The 16,567-nt window shown below is 38.2% G+C and overlaps 1 protein-coding gene and 1 long non-coding RNA gene across 2 annotated transcripts; one reads left to right on the top strand and one right to left on the bottom strand.

Moving 5' to 3' along the window:
- The first annotated feature begins 1,442 nt into the window (after positions 1-1,442).
- LOC311281772 (inhibin beta B chain) lies at positions 1,443-11,118 on the top strand. The gene is made up of 2 exons (XM_084395005.1): positions 1,443-2,498; positions 10,241-11,118. The coding sequence occupies exons 1-2, from the start codon at positions 2,114-2,116 to the stop codon at positions 11,014-11,016; spliced, it is 1,161 nt and encodes a 386-aa protein (XP_084251131.1). The 5' UTR covers positions 1,443-2,113; the 3' UTR covers positions 11,017-11,118.
- LOC311281773 lies at positions 7,447-13,272 on the bottom strand. Its single transcript, XR_014625848.1, has 3 exons — positions 12,264-13,272; positions 8,853-9,080; positions 7,447-8,571 (listed from the first exon to the last, which is right to left on the bottom strand). It is a non-coding gene; the product is annotated as an uncharacterized lncRNA (long non-coding RNA).
- Positions 13,273-16,567: the final 3,295 nt, after the last annotated feature.

Raw genomic sequence — 16,567 nt, 5'->3', positions numbered from 1 at the left:
AGTTCAAGATTAAATAAAATACAAGATTCAGCAATTTTTTTTTGTCAGTTTAATGTAATTTAAGTTGTAATGACTTAAAAATTAAAAAAATACTTAAAAATGTAAGGCAGCAACTTACTTTACGGTTAATTTTCTGTACACGGCATATGTTTATATTTATTTGTATGTAGGCTAGGTATACATATATGTGTGTGTTTGTGTGTATATTAATTATTAATTTACACACACACACACACACACACACACACACATATATATATATAAAATGTGTTAATGCAGTTATAGGTGTCAAGTATACGCAGGACTTGTGAATTCTTAATTTGGCGAGTGGTGGCGCTGTTTTACAACTTTAAACTTCATCAGTGAGGCGCTATCAGTCATAAACCACTGGACTATTTTATTCAGATAAATGTAAAATAAAATTAGGCCTATACCCTTTAGTCAAGTACTTTTTATTTTAAGAGACCCTCTTTGCACTTGTTCTATTTAAAAACAACTAGGCTACTGTGGTGTTTTTTTTTTTTTAGTCATAGCCTACTTTTCAAACTCTTTCTGTTAGATCTAGTTAGTGAGGTTTAAAAAGAGCTTCTCTGGCGCCTGTTTAACCAGTTTACGAGTTCACACTTTCATTCACTCAAAACAGTTAAAAGTTTTGCTCATTTACTTTCCGAGACTGAAACACACTGGCTGTGAAGGGTTTGATTCAAAGATGACGCTTCATCACTTCAGACCCACAGTTCGCCTTTTGACCTTGATTTAGCAAAATGAATCCATAATCACCTAAAATCATGTCGTTTTGCTTTTGCGTACTTAGCAGCAAAATAAAAAGTGTCTTTTCTCTTTTAAAAGGATATGTTGATCTGAATAAATAAACACTCTGAAATATGCTGAGTTGTTTCATCCCATGTTTGGGTCAAATATGGACAAACACAACCGTTGGGTTGAAAATAAATAAACCAACCGGTGGGTTTAAGAATAAAAAAATTAAACCAACGGTTGGGTTCGTCCATATTTGACCCAAACATGGGTTGAAACAACCCAGCATTTAAATCTAGTCTTTATTATGATAGGCAGGCTATATCAAAATATAATATTTTGCACACTGCATGACTAAAACCATTTTATATGCCTATACTTCATAACCTTAATGTTAAAGTACTTTTTTTTTTTTTTACATGTAATTTTATTTTTATAGGCTAATTTTAACTCGCAGAAATTATATTATATTGGACCGATCATTACTATATTCTATATTAGGTGTATTGTGCATTTCAACACATTTAAACTGCAAAAAAAAAAGTGCATTAGTCCTGCCACAGATCCCGAGGTTTCTCTACCTCTGACTAGAGTTGGCGGATCGTCCCACGTGGTTCTCCAGTCCCGTATAAAAACTTTCCAGAGGCTCCAAAGCGGCACAATGTCTGTTTGCGCGAGAAAAAAGCTGAAGCTCCAGAACACCATCCCGAGAGTTATGATGAAGAAGTATTTGGGAAACGTACACTGGAAGTCAAAATGCCCAACACAAGAGAACGGGATCTTCAACTGAAGAACTGAAAACAAAGGCAAAACGGCGAATGATTATTTGGAAACACTGTGGGGAAACTGACTGGTTTGCGCTCGCTTCCCTTAATCATGGATGATTTTAACTCAAAAGCGTGAAGAAATCACCGGGACAAATCATAACAGCTCCTTTGTTTAGTCTGTGGGGTTTTTGACGCGTAATACTGAGATGCCATGACGCGTCGGACTTGTGCGTAAAAGCGCGGCTGAACGCGGACAGATCTCAAGAGCTCTGCTTACGTTCCTTATTTATCCAACATCATACACGAATCGGATGGTGTAACGGGCCGTTCTCACTGTGATATCGATCCGAATTGAACAAGCATCGCGGAGTGACCAAAAACGACAGGAACATATTCAAGCCGCTCACAGGATTTATTGCGTTTATATTGCTATTTCATAAACCGGATCATCTCTACGAGTGGATATTACAGCCTTTCTCCACTTATTAAGCGCCACTTTTTTCGGAGTTGGAGAAGCGGATACGAACTTGGCCGCTTTCATCTCCATCAATCTAGCTCTCCAGCTCTCCAGCAGTTTATCATCACAGAAGATGAAAAGCTTGATGTTCGAAGTGCTTTGTTTAGTGTCCTTCCTCGTCTCCACCCGCTGCACACCGGCACCGGACACCGAAGCGCACAGCACCGGCCCGAGCTGCGCGTCCTGCGGGCTCAGCCAGACCGATGGACCCGCGCGGGTGGACGTGGATTTCCTGGAGGCCGTGAAGAGGCACATCTTGAGCCGGTTACAGATGAGGGACAGACCCAACATCACACACCCCGTCCCGAAGGCGGCGATGGTGACCGCGCTCAAGAAGCTCCACGCCGGGAAGGTGCGCGCGGACGGGAGGGTGGAGATCCCGAACCTGGACGGACACGCCACGTCCATGAACGAGGTGGAGGAGGAGACCTCGGAGATCATCAGCTTCGCCGAGACAGGTGTGTGTTTGAGGCGGGTCTGTGCGCGCGCTTTTACGCGTGCACTGTATAACCAACCCGGTCACATTAAATGCGTCTCTATAGCACGCATGTGTTTATCGTGTAATTTATACGCGAAAATGAGTTTTTACGTGTGTATGATACGCATGGGTAGGTTTAGTAGTGGTGTGGGGTACGCATAATACGTTTGGGTAGGATTAGTGTAGAGACGCATTTTCATGAGATCAGGCTGGTAAAACATATTGTTGGTCTAACTTAAAAAAAAAAATTTTTTTACCTGGTTGCCTTAAAATATTGAGTTCATTGAAATATTTTTTTTTTAGTTAATGTAATGAAGGAGATTGGTCTAATCAATAGAAACTCAAAATATGATGTTATCTGAACCACATGTATTATCTAAGTTGATTTGACAAAAGATAAAAAGTTGTGATAACAAATAATGTCAGTTTAATGTAATTTAAGTTGAAATGACTTAAACTTCCAAGTTGATTGTCCTTAAAAAAGGCAGCAACTTTATTTTTTTTTCAGTGTAGGAACATTAAACTGTAGCCAATGGAAAATGCAATTACTAAATTGTTTATAATTAAGACATGTGACAACTTGCCCCGGCCTGACATTCATGACCCTTTAACTTTCAGTTCAGATGCATGTCAGCGTTTTTATTGTCTATATAGCCTGCAGATATTACAAAAATATTGCATTTTTAATCTGGAGGACAGAAGTCACAAAAAAGATCCTAGAAAGGTGTTTGAAATCATCAAAGAGAGAAAAGCACCAAAACCCCAGTTACTGACTCTCATGTGTGACAACTAGCCCCGCTCTGCCTCATTTATGGGGTGATACTCATGTTAAAGGTTATTTGAAATCATTTCTGGCTGTTTAGGTTGCTATATGATTCATTGGAGGATCAAAAAAGTTTTTGATGTTTCATTATAGGATCTTCCGATCAGTGTTTTGGTCTTTAAAGGCATTAGACCATCTAATCTTTTTGTTCTATTCAGAACCCTTTTAAGAGCATCAAAAAGAGCATTTAAAGTCATCTCACACAGAAAACTGTTCATGCATCCACAATCCAGTTAAAGAATCAAACTAAAGCCAAACTGCAACTCATAAATCAACTAATGAGATCAAAATGCATCACAGATCTATTACCTGACATGAGCGAAACATGAAAACACACACAGCACAACTTTCAGATGACTACAGTGTTGAGTATGTTTTGTATACAGGACTGAGAAAGACTAAAAGTGGGTGAAATGCTGTTAGATCATCGTTATAATCTGCCATGGTGATCTCATTACATCATGAGCGCACATCTTTAACAAAGACAAAAGGTATTTGTCTTGTTTCATGAACTTCCGAAACGTCTTTTCTTCTATTGACGTCAAATAGCTAGTAATTTAATATTGGTTAATGCAATAAAGAGGACGTCTTTCCCTTTAGATTCCATAAAGAAGAGAATTGGGATGCATGCGGTACAAACTCACATTCAGATCTACTGAATCACATCCCGTCCCTCATTTTTTCCACTTAAATATCCTGTTACATTCAAAAGTCCGTCACATTATGCAAGTAAAATGGGATGCAAAGAGCGTTTCATGTTGACTTCGAGTTTTTTCAGCAATGTATCGTAGAATTTGCTAAACAAATTCAGCAGCTCGCAGCAAATCTGAGTTCAGGTCAAACTGCGATCAGAAGCAAAGACACTCGAAATCCTTTCTTAGTAAAGCACACATTCAAAAGGGTCACGTTGAATCTTACTAACCCGTTGCAAGCGCTGCAAACCAGGCATTCATCAAGTCCTGCACGAGATTGCAAGCACAATTTGGGCCGCAATTATTGAATCCAGTGCAGACCTGGACCTTTGACCTTTTGTGCTGTGTTGTTCAGTGGCTGCCAAGATGAGACTCGCACCCGGACGAGATCCAGGGACAATTTACCCAAATGCTGAAACTGAAAAATGACTGGTGAACTATTGTGTTGCTCTGCCATTCCTGATCGATTCAGGTTAAGTGATCGATATGTTCCTGGCGTCGTCTGATGCTTTTACAGCATGTGTTGCTAAAGGAAGGTTGTTTTTTGTTTTGCAGATTTGCTAAAATGAAGTCTAATGGTTTTATTCTTTATGCTTTGCTCAAAAGTATCTTAAAGTCATCATAAATGCCGACTGCAACCCATTTAACATCCATAATGTGACATATTTCAGAACGAAACGGACAGAAACATAAAACTTAATGGTTTTATTCATGAGGATTTTAATAGATGGAACAAAGTGCTTTTATGAAGGTGGTTGAAATTGAAGACAGACTGATGACGAAGGAGCAAAGGCATTTCAGATGTAGAACAAGTTATTATATTTTATTTTAGTGAAAGATTATAAAGAATACTATTTTGTGTTTTAGAAAAACACGCACCGATGAATCATTCACAATCATAAAATGCAGCTCAAAGTGCTTGACAGGTCGGAATATAAAAAAATCTGTATATAAATGTAATAAAATAAATGAAAAAATAAGATAGAAATGTATATTAATTCAGTAATTTTATATGTCATAAAAACAGTATGTTGAGGTTTAATGCTTCAACTATGAATAATAGAAAAATATTTGAAAAATACAAAAAAAAAGAAAGAAAGAAAATACATTTTCAAGGAAGTTAAAACAAATAATATTAAAATTCTGTAAAAAAAAGAAATTTGTGCTGTGAAATCGATTAATCGTGATGAATCGCATCTAACAAAAGTTTGTTTATATAATATGTGTATATATATTATTATATTTATATATACATATTATATGTGTGTATACACACACATACAGTATATGTACACGCATATATATTTGTATAAACAAACTTTTATGCTATATGCGATTAATTGTGATTAATCGATTTGACAGCCCTAAAAAATACATAAAGTAACCTAAATATCTTCCTCAAAAACCAACTCAAGACATGATATTAAGATATTACGCAGAAACGTCTGAAGTCGTAAGGCCTCGGAGAGCAGATTTGTGCGGTCGGCGTGGCCGGACGGAGCGTCCCGGAGCGGCTCTGGATGCTGGGAGCTGCGGAGCCACCGGTGGGCCTGTGTGGGGTGACCTCAGGACATGAGCGCTGGAACACGTCCAGAATCTTCTGGAGGATCTGGTTCTCTGTAAGAATGAAGCTGCCCTGCGCTGGCAGAGGCCAAGTGAGTCCCTCTAGGTTTCTGTGACATCTTAATGGTGTGTGGAGACGCAGGTGAGGACGAGTGCCAAGAGGGAGAGTTTGCTCGCGCTGTCTATTAGAGCCCAGTGATGAATGTGCTCCGCGCTTTACTAAAGGCCTGAATCGAAGCGGGAAGCCGGCCAACCTGTGATCTTGCGTTCGCTCTTGTTTTTAGCTTTGCTTTTACGCTTTGATTTGGCCAGCTGGAACTGGTGGTGACAGTAAACACCATCCCTCCTGTGTTCAGTCCAGTTCAGGCATCACTAGTGCTCGTATTTAGGGTTCGTGAACTCAACAAACCCGTAAAGCTAAGGGTGATTTCAGTGGAACAGGAACTGGAAGTGTATAAAGCAAGCAGTGAGTTTGTTGTTTGTCCTGATGGTGTTTGCAAACCCCTGTGGATGAAGCCACAGCTAATGACACTTTTGTCTTTCTGTGTTTCCTGATAGTTTGTCTCAGTGATTTGGGTTTTCTTTAAGACTGTTTTGAGTGTATAGTCAACAAACACGTAACTCTTAATGTTTTTCTGATGCCAAACCTTTGCACTGAAGCTTGTTTATAAACAAGAAATAAAACAAATTCATTTTATTTCACAATTCTGACTTAATAACTCGCAAGTGGTTTATAAAATGAATGGATGGATGATTCAGACTCTCCCAGTGCATTATGGGTATTCTCTAGCCGTTGAGAGTACATCGGTTGTACACTCGTTATTGAGGTGCATTGTGGGATTGAATGAGTGCACTCGATAATGTCCACTATGGTTTCAGACACCACTACAAATGGCTGTTCCCTCAAAAGACTATAGGAGGCGATTTCGGACACAGCCAAACTCGCGATGCGCAAATGCGGAGGAGTGTATCACTTCACTATATAGCGAAATAAATTACGAGCATGCAATCGCGTAGTTACGTTGTCAATTAGTAAGTCATGAAATTACCAAAAAGTGCCAATAAATTCCAGAACTGGTACATAACTCGAGTGAGTGTGTGTGTGTGTGTGTGTGTGTGTGTGTGTGTGTGTGTGTGTGTGTGTAAGAGAGAGTGAGTGAGTGTGTGAGTGTGAGTGTGTGAGTGTGAGTGAGTGTGTGTGTGAGAGAGTGAGTGAGTGAGTGAGTGAGTGAGTGTGTGTGTGTGTGTGTGTGTGAGTGAGTGAGTGAGTGAGTGTGTTTGTGGGTGAGTGAGTGAGTGTGTGTGTGTGTTTGTGGGTGAGTGTGTGTGTGAGAGTGAGTGAGTGTGAGTGAGTGAGTGAGTGAGTGAGTGAATGTGTGTGAGAGTGAGTGAGTGAGTGAGTGAGTGAGTAAATGTGTGTGTGAGAGTGAGTGAGTGAGTCTATTTGTGAGTGCGTGAGTGAGTGTGAGTGAGTGAGTGTGTGAGTGTGTTTGTGAGTGAGTGAGTGAGTGAGTGAATGTGCGTGTGAGAGTGAGTGAGTGAGTGTGTGTGTGAGTGAGTGAGTGAGTGAGTGAGTGTTTGTGAGTGAGTGAGAGTGAGTGAGTATGTGTGTGTGTGTGTGTGTGTGTTTGTGAGTGAGTGAGTGAGTGAGTGAGTGAGTGAATGTGTGTGAGTGAGTGAGTGTATGAGTGAGTGAGTGAGTGAGTGTGTTTGTGAGTGAGTGAGTGAGTGAGTGTGTGTGTGTGTGTGTGTGTGTGTGTGTGTGTGAATGAGTGTGTGTGTGAGTGAGTGAGTGTGTGAGTGAGTGAGTGAGTGTGTTTGTGTGAGTGAGTGAGAGTGAGAGTGAGAGAGTGTGTGTGTGGCAACCTTTTTGGTGAAATGACCAAAAATGTGGGTCCATTGTGGGTCCCACGGCCAAACTAGTTAAGAACCACAGATCTAAGTTATATCCAACTTTATCTGCAAGCATACAGTATACTCACAATATAAAGCAAATATCAAATGCCTGATTTTTTTTTTTTTATTCTGTTGCAAAATGTAAATCGGACAGATGTTTAAATGAAGTTGTAGTATCTGCGATGGATTGGCCTCCTGACGGGATGTTTCTGGGATAGACTTCAGCCCTATGACCCTATGAGAGATATCATTATATACAACTTTATTCGCATACATACAGTATACTTACATAAAGAGATATAAACTTATGATTGCTTAAACTGGTTGCTTGTATCATTGCAAAATGTAAACTATATCATCACACAGCTCCAATCTGCTAAATGCATCTGCTAAGATATATACATTAACTTCATTATTTCCTGTAAAGCTACTTTGGAATAATGTATTGTGAACAGCTCTATATAAATATATTAGACTTCACTTCACTCTAACCCTGCGAATGTGCATTAATGCCCCCAAAAAGCCACTTTTGCGATGATATAAAACATCATTATAGTGCAATATTATTAGCATTTTTATATATTACTATTATTGTTATATATTAGTAGGATTTTTGTTTGAGGTTTAATATAATCAAATTTGAATGTGCACTTAAGGAAGTTTACCCAAAAATGAACATGTTCCCAGGAAGCATCATATCGTGTAATATTGTTTGCTAATGAAAGTCTTCATAAAGTATTACCTCTAATTCAGCAAGACAGAGTTTACATTTAAATGAGTTACAGTGAAACCAAATGCGATTATCCAATCAGAGGCCTGCGAGCCGACCATGTGACCGGCTCACATCTCTCTCTCTCTCGGCACAGCTGCGCACTTAATCCACACAATTATACACATGCACACATAACTTATGAGTAATGACATATACAGAATATTTTTAGATTTATTTTTAAACATTTGTATTTTATGTGTGTTTTGCGGATACTTTTCAGACAGATTCCAGACGGCTCAGATTTATTAATCCTCCCAGTGCATTAAAGAGCAGCAGAAACATCATATTTCTTGTGTTATGTCGAAGTCTGCAGTGGGAAGAAGCGAGTGAGAGAAAACAGATTAGTTTGTTTGCTAATTCAAGCATCAGTATCAAGTATAAGTGCATGTGATGTGATCAGATGCACAAGTTGAAAGATACAAAGAGCACATAACACAATGATGTGCATGTGGATAAGTTAGTTTATGTCATTTGGAAGAAGAAAGAATACATTTTGATTGTTTTGGTGGCTCCAAAAGCGTTCAGTGTCATGTAAATGTGCTTCTTTTGTGAATGTCGTAGGGTTGTGCTTGATCGCTCTCACTGTACCGCTGTATGTCGACTCCTGTGATGCGTTTCCTGTGATGTCACGCGGCTCATTGTGCGCTCTCTGCGGCTCAGCAGCTTTTGCTGGGAAGTAGTGTTGTGTTCTCATAAACTCTCTCAGTCCTGTCATCTCCATCCAGACCCCCGACAGCACTGGATCCGACCCCAGAACGAGACACACAGGAGATCAGCTAGAGCCAACCCTCTCCAGAACATGTCCGGGTCACAAATCTGAAGAATCAAATACAAAATAATATTAAAAATATATGTGTAGAATCAAGGACTTTTTTTTTTTTTTTTTGCATGTGACATTTATTTTCATTATTTAAATTTCAATGTATTTATACATAATAGTAGGCCTCTGATTTATGTTGAATTTAAGTTTAATTTAAGTTTTAATAAAAGAAAATGTTTCCAATTAAACCAATCAAGAACATGTGCGGGTCATATTTTACCCTAAAATCAGACATAAAAAATTTGATTTTGCACGAAGGACGAATATTATTTGTTAATATTATTTTGGCTTTTTTTTTTTTGGCAAGCGTTTATACATCTTGGTAGCATTTTTGTTCTGGATTTAATTTATGCTGAATTAAGTTTAATTTAAGGTTTAATAAAATAAAATGGTTGAATCTCATGAAACCTTTCGAAACCATGTTCGGGTGATATTTGACCCAATTTTATTAAAGTTTCATTTTAAATTTAATAAAATAAAATGTTTATTTTTAATAAAAGGTTAAACTTTCAAGAATATGTTCAGGTCTTAAGAACAGAAATTATAAAAGAAATTATATTTTTCACAAAGATCTATTATGTTCTGCAAAAAAGTTGTTTATTTATAGGACAAAAATGCATGCAAGTGTTACGTTTATTGTTATGAAAAATGTAAATACTTCATATTAAGTATTATAGTATTATATTCATATTAATACTATTTAAAATTTTTATTTGAAATATACATTTTCAAAAACATGCTTTACTCTAAAACTGTGAGGAAAATCAAAGCCATATATCTAAACAAGTTGTGTTCAAAATTTGAGCTTGATATCTCAAAAAATGAGCTTTCAGTCAGGTGTTGTTCGGCTGCAGTACCAAAAGTGTCCACTAGATGAAATTCGTCTCCTATTCATTTCCAATGCGCAAATTTTTGACCACGAGGAGCACAAGTGTGACTATTGTTTTCAGGACCATTTAACCTGTTCGAATCATGTCCATGATTTTTTTTTTTTTTGTCTTCACACAGCAACTGCCAACACTTTACTAAGTTTCGTACCATTCTGATGAATAATAATAAAAAAAGTAAAATATTTCGGTCAAAAATGACCGCAGAGCACTAACAGTTGATGAAATGCACTGAGCTGATCATGTTTTCTCCTCTCTTGATCCCACAGACGAGTCTCTGACCTCCAAAACCAGCCTGTTTTTCGTTATCTCCAACGAGGGCAACCAGAACCTGCACGTGTCCCAGGCGAACCTGTGGTTATACTTCAAACTCCTGCCAAATGTTTTGGAGAAGGGCTCTCGTAGGAAGATCACGGTCAAGGTTTACTCGCAAGAGCCGGGTGTCGGGAGCAAGTGGAACTTGGTGGAGAAGCGCGTGGATCTTAAACGCAGCGGCTGGCACACCTTTCCGTTGACGGACGCCGTGCAGATGGTTTTCTCCAAGGGCGATCGCCGGCAAAACCTGGACGTTCGGTGCGAGGGATGCGACAAAATGGGAATCGTGCCTGTTTTGGTGAACACAAACGACGAGTCTCACCGCCCCTTCCTGGTTGTTCAAGCGAGAGCTTCGGACAACAAACATCGCATCCGAAAACGAGGCCTAGAATGCGACGGGAGCAGTAGCTTGTGTTGCCGACAACAGTTTTACATCGATTTCCGCCTCATCGGCTGGAACGATTGGATCATCGCCCCGTCTGGGTACTTTGGGAATTATTGCGAAGGGAATTGTCCCGCGTACATGGCCGGGGTTCCCGGATCGGCTTCGTCCTTCCACACCGCTGTGGTGAACCAATACCGCATGCGGGGAATGAGTCCAGGATCCATGAACTCCTGCTGCATCCCGACCAAACTGAGCACCATGTCCATGCTGTACTTCGACGACGAATATAACATTGTGAAACGGGACGTTCCCAACATGATCGTCGAGGAGTGCGGCTGCGCTTGAGAAAAAAACACGGACCTGAAAATATTCTAAAAATATCATAGTGAGAACGTAATATTTATGACTTAAATGAGTAGTTCACTTCAGAATTAAATGATAATGATAATTTCCTGATAATTTACTCACCCCCATATCATCCAAGATTCATGTCTTTCTTTCTTCAGTCGAACAGAAATGAAGGTTTTTGAGGAAAACATTTCAGGATTTTTCTCCATATAGTGACTTCAATGGGGTCCAACGGTTTGAAGGTCCAAATTGCAGTTTTAATGCAGCTTTAAAGGCTCGACACGATGCCAGATGATGAATAAGAGTCTTATCTAGCCAAACCATCGGCCATTTTCTATTAAAAATAAACATTTATATATTTTTTAACCACAAATGCTCGTCTTGCACGTCCACGACTTCACGCATTAAGTAATCACGTTGCGTAAGGTAGGCGGAAAATGCAGTGCAGGGCAAAAAACTCTCAAAACTTCAAAATCGCCCAACATCGTTGTTTTACCTTTTATTTATTTATTTATTTTTGTAAATGGCGTTTGGCTTTTGTAAACACTAAGTTAGATCTATACTTCCGCCTTCGTCACGCGTGACCTTTCAACGTGATTACACAGCACAGACCAGCATTTGTGGTTAAAAAGTATATAAATATTTATTTTTTTATTATAAAATGTCCGCTGGTTTGTCTAGATAAGACTCTTATTCCTCGGCTGGATCGTGTCGAGACTTTGAAGCTGCACTGAAACTCACATTTGAACCTTCAACCTGTTGGAACCCATTGAAGACACTATATGGAGAAAAATCCTGGAATGTTTTCCTCAAAAACCTTAGTTTCTGTTCGACCGAAGAAAGAAAGACATGAACATCTTGGATGACGTGGGGGTGAGTAAATTATCAGGAAGTTTTAGTTCTGACGTGGACTAATCCTTTAAGGTGCGGTCTAATATCATGTGCAAAAACGGTCAACTGTCAAGAGCAAAATCTCGATATTTCGCAGAGCAACAATAAATGTGACCGCGTCTTTATCCATGCTCACACATCCACATTCAAACACACACCCCAACTCTTCCACGCGTCTTTGTACATATATTTATGTATGTTCTTTAACCATCGAGTGATTTAGTTCCTGTCTACAGGTTTGTACGATTTCCTCAGCTTTCACATCATAGCGATGCGAACGTCTTTAGCTCTCTTTAAATAATGGAACAAACTGAAAGAGGTGATCTTAAAGACATTTATATCCATGTACCTACCCAGAACTGAATCGAAAAGCACTGACCATCTTCTCAAAACAACGTCAGCACTTCCCACAATGAGTGACAACCAATCCATTCCAGAGCGTCCGTCGCGAACATCTGCAACAACACGTTCGGGGTTTCTCGACAGACATGAGGTCTATCAATAAGTAATGAGGCATGTGTCTTTTTGTGTCTCGGGAACCTGATTATTCATGCAACAAGCCGAAGACGCACCGAACGGCGTGTGCAAAGTAACGGCGCCCTTGAAAAACACGCTTCTAAAACACCAGTGAATCAAGCGATCTCATGGTGCAGCATAGCACTTGCAAAAAAAAAAATAATATTGTAAATGCACAATATAAAGCACTTCGCCTTCGAAGGTACCAAGTGGTTCACAATTCTTCTGAAATAAGTGCCGCACAAGCTATGCAATGTATAGTAGTGACCTACACCGGATGACCCACACTATAGCTACTTGTAATGAACTGTTTTCAATACTTGAAATGTAAACTTTCGCTTCCTTCTCTGAGCGGATGGTTGTTACAATGTTTGCACTGAAGTTGCATTATTAGTAAAGAAGAAGAAAAAAACCTGCCATTGAAAAAAAGAAAGTTATTTTTATAGAAGCAATTAAATGCTGTTCAAATGTATTATACCGAATTATGGAACCAAAGAGGCCAAGACTTTAGCTATCGTGAGACGACGAGGCCATCGGATTCTTTTGTAAGATACTTTTTAAATGCGCAAGAGGCCTAAACGATGTATCAGGGTACAATAGAATGGATTCCATTTCCAAGTTGTTTTTGTACAGTAGATAAATGGAATATTTCATATTTTTCCATCAATTTTAATTGTCTTTTTTTTTTTTTTTGCCAGTTTTCTATTTAATACTTCTAGCATCTATTCCGGAATCATTTAGAGTCAAATACATGCCATCTCTGTACAGCTTATGTAAGATAAAAATGCTTTTAAATATTTTGTTCTTTGTAACTATTATGAAATAAATTTCTTATTCTGCATCAAGACTGACTGCCTTGTGTTACATTTACATTCATGCACGTTGCAGACACTTTTATCCACAGCGATACACTTTATCAGTTCATGCATTCCCTGGGAATCGAATGCATTACCTTTGGTGTTGCTGAACTGAGGTCATGGTTTCGATTCCCTGGAAATGCATGAACTTTTGTGTACGGATTTTAAGAAATATACTGTGTTTGCTAAAGCAAGCCTCACTGTGACTAGTTGCACAAACCTTTAAGCCTAAATATTAATCTGCAGTGTGTATTTTGCATGGTTTGCGCTAAATAAATGCTGTTCTTTTGAACTTTAGTCATCAAAGAAAACTGACAAAAATGTATCCACAAAAACTATTAAGCAGCACAACTCTTTTAACACTGATAATAATAAGAGTCATTACTAATAATTGAGCACCAAATAATAAATTGAGCATCAAATCATCATATTAGAATGATTTCTGAAGGATCATGTGACACTGAAGACTGGAGTAATGATGCTGAAAATTCAGCTTTGATCACAGGAATAAATTACACTTTACTATATATTCACATAGAAAAAATCTATTTTAAATGGTAATAATATTTCACTTTTATTACTGTATTTTTGATCAAATAAATGCAGCCATGGTGAGCAGAAGCTGTAAAATGATCTGAAAATCTTCCAGTCAGCTACAACTCTAAAATCTAATATTGCACCGTTTGATATGCCGTTTATGAGACACACGAGAAGCAGTGTTTGATATCATTGACGTCCCGACTGTACTATTGACATCATGTTTTGAGACGGACGACGGAGACTAGAAATATAGTGCACAAGTCATATGGACTCAAGCTGTCTTGTTTTTTGTCCTTTATGAACAACCATTAGAAAGTAAATGATAAACTGTCATGTTGTGACAGATTTTCAACTCACGCCTAAACTAAACACCACTGACCATGTCATTTCAAACCTCAGAACATCCCAGATCCGTCAACACTGCGATTATGTGCACATTAGTGTGTCTGTCGCGGGAGAATGTGTGTGTTTGTCAGCCAAATGACATGTTTTGGAAAAACACACACAGCCTCTCAATCTGGGAATTATGCTGTTAATCACTGTGAGAAACCAGAGAGAGATGCATGTTTAGACATCAGATCAGAGCTGAGAAAGCCTGAATCTGACACTATTATAATAATAATAATAATAAAAAGAACAAAACACGGAATTATATGTACAGTAACGAGTGTGCATAATTATATACACTACTGGTCAAAAGTTTGGGGTTGGTACATTTTATTTTAATGTTTTTTGAATAAAAGTCTCTTCTGCATTTATTTGATTAAAAATACAGCAAAAACAGTGAAATATTATTACAATTTTAAATAACCGTTTTCTATTTTAAAATGTAATTTATTCCTGTGATGCAAACTGCAGTGTCACATGCTCTTTCAGAAATCATTCTAATATGCTGTTTTGCTGCTGAATTATTATCAATTACTGGTGCACAATTATTAATAATTGTTATTATTATCAGTGTTGAAAACAGCTGCTTAATATTTTTGTGGAATCTGTGATTCATCTTGCTTTTCAGGATTCTTGGATGAATAGAAAGTTCAAGAGAACAGCATTTATTTGAAACAGAATCTTTTGTAACATTATAAATGTCTTTACTGATCATTTTAATGCGTCCTTACTAATTTTTTTAACTCCAAACTTTTGAATCCGCAGAAATATGCAACAGTTTTCAACATTGATAATCATAAATGTGTCTTGTGCAGCAAATCATCATATTAGAGTGATTTCTGAAGGATCATGTGACACTGAAGACTGGAGTAATGATGCTCAAAATACAGCTTTGATCAGAGGAATAAATTACATTTGACAATATATCCGCATAGAAAACAGCTGATTTAAACTAATATTTCACTGTTTTTACTGTATTTTTGATCAAGTAAATGCAGCCTTGATGAGCAGAAGAGACTTCTTTCAAAAACATTTAAAAATCCTATCGACCCAAAATGAATGCTAGTGTATATAATTATACACACTCATATCCACATAATTTTACATGAAATGAACTGTCTGAAAAATCTGACACAAATCTCACGCACAAACACTTCATCATAATATCTGAGCTGCAAAAGCACAATAACACCGAATGATGTGGACAGAGTTTGACAGTCCTGTTCCAGCACTCGTACAAAACAACACAGAGACTCAAAAGTGACGTGAAAACACACACGTTTCCCTCCAAACATTATTTTACAGGCTTGAAGCTTCAGTTCTCGCCTCTCTGCTCAAACACAAAGAGAAACAGTGTGGAAAAGATCATGTGAGAGCAAAACACAAAACTCATAGACGATACCAAATATGGTGAGCGATCTGGACTGAAATTCATAAACCAGTCAGACGTACAAATCATCTCGACGTAACGAGTGACTGTAAAACAATCAATGAACCGAAGCTCAATGAACTGATGCCGCTAATAAATGTCTCGGCAGCCGAACACAGTTTGTTTGTCGTTGGGCGACTGTGTTCTGTAAAACACTCCAGAAATGTTCATCCTTGTGAGTTTGCGGAAGGGAATTTCTGGAATGTTCCACTTCAGTAATCAAAATATGTTGATCGCAGATATTTTTACCCACCGCGTCCAGGAGACACTAATACTGAAAAAGGCCTGAATCCGTCTCAGGGGTTCAAGGACTAGTTTCTGTCATCATTTACTCACCTAAAACCTGTATGATTTATGTCTTCTGGAAAACACAGAATCAGGTGTTAGACAGAACGTCAAATCAAAACCAAACAGACCACAGTCTGACAAACTCCCCCCAAAAAAACTCTATAAAAGCAAAATAACTACTTATGCCAATTGACAAGTCATATGAAAGATGCATGAGGAAAATAAACATTTTAATTATGTATCGATGGTCTCTTAAATCTCAGTTGCAGTACATTCAAAGTAATGCATGAGAATGGTGAATCAATTACATCTTATCTACATTTAATTGAACATTTTATGACTTAAAGCCTACCCTGTTGTCAATAATTTTATCTCTTAAAACTCATCTTTGATCACCAAAATTACATATTTCAAGTTTTCCTTGAAAAAAAAAAATGCCTTAAAATAGCTTGAATGTAACTCGACACCCTTGCCTCATTTAGTATGCATGGTTCTATGAATATGCAAATGAGCCCCGCCTCCACTCACTCACTCAGCTCAGAGATCCACTGGTTGACGATCACACGTTGATCTGATTGGTTACAAGGTAGTTTGTGACGTCAGAAACACCAGCGATTTCAAAGCGTGTTTTTGAGACTGT

Source organism: Rutilus rutilus (assembly GCF_951802725.1).
Source record: "Rutilus rutilus genome assembly, chromosome: 22".
NCBI classification, from domain to species: Eukaryota; Metazoa; Chordata; class Actinopteri; order Cypriniformes; family Leuciscidae; genus Rutilus; species Rutilus rutilus.
The sequence above is the reverse complement of the archived record's forward strand: the minus strand, read 5'-3'. Positions and strand labels throughout refer to the sequence as shown.

Excerpts from the sequence above, each read along its gene's own strand:
- LOC311281772 (XM_084395005.1), top strand. The coding sequence starts at position 2,114 with ATGAAAAGCTTGATGTTCGAAGTGCTTTGTTTAGTGTCCTTCCTCGTC. Across the intron at positions 2,499-10,240 it reads CATCAGCTTCGCCGAGACAG|ACGAGTCTCTGACCTCCAAA; the intron begins GTGTGTGTTTGA and ends TTGATCCCACAG.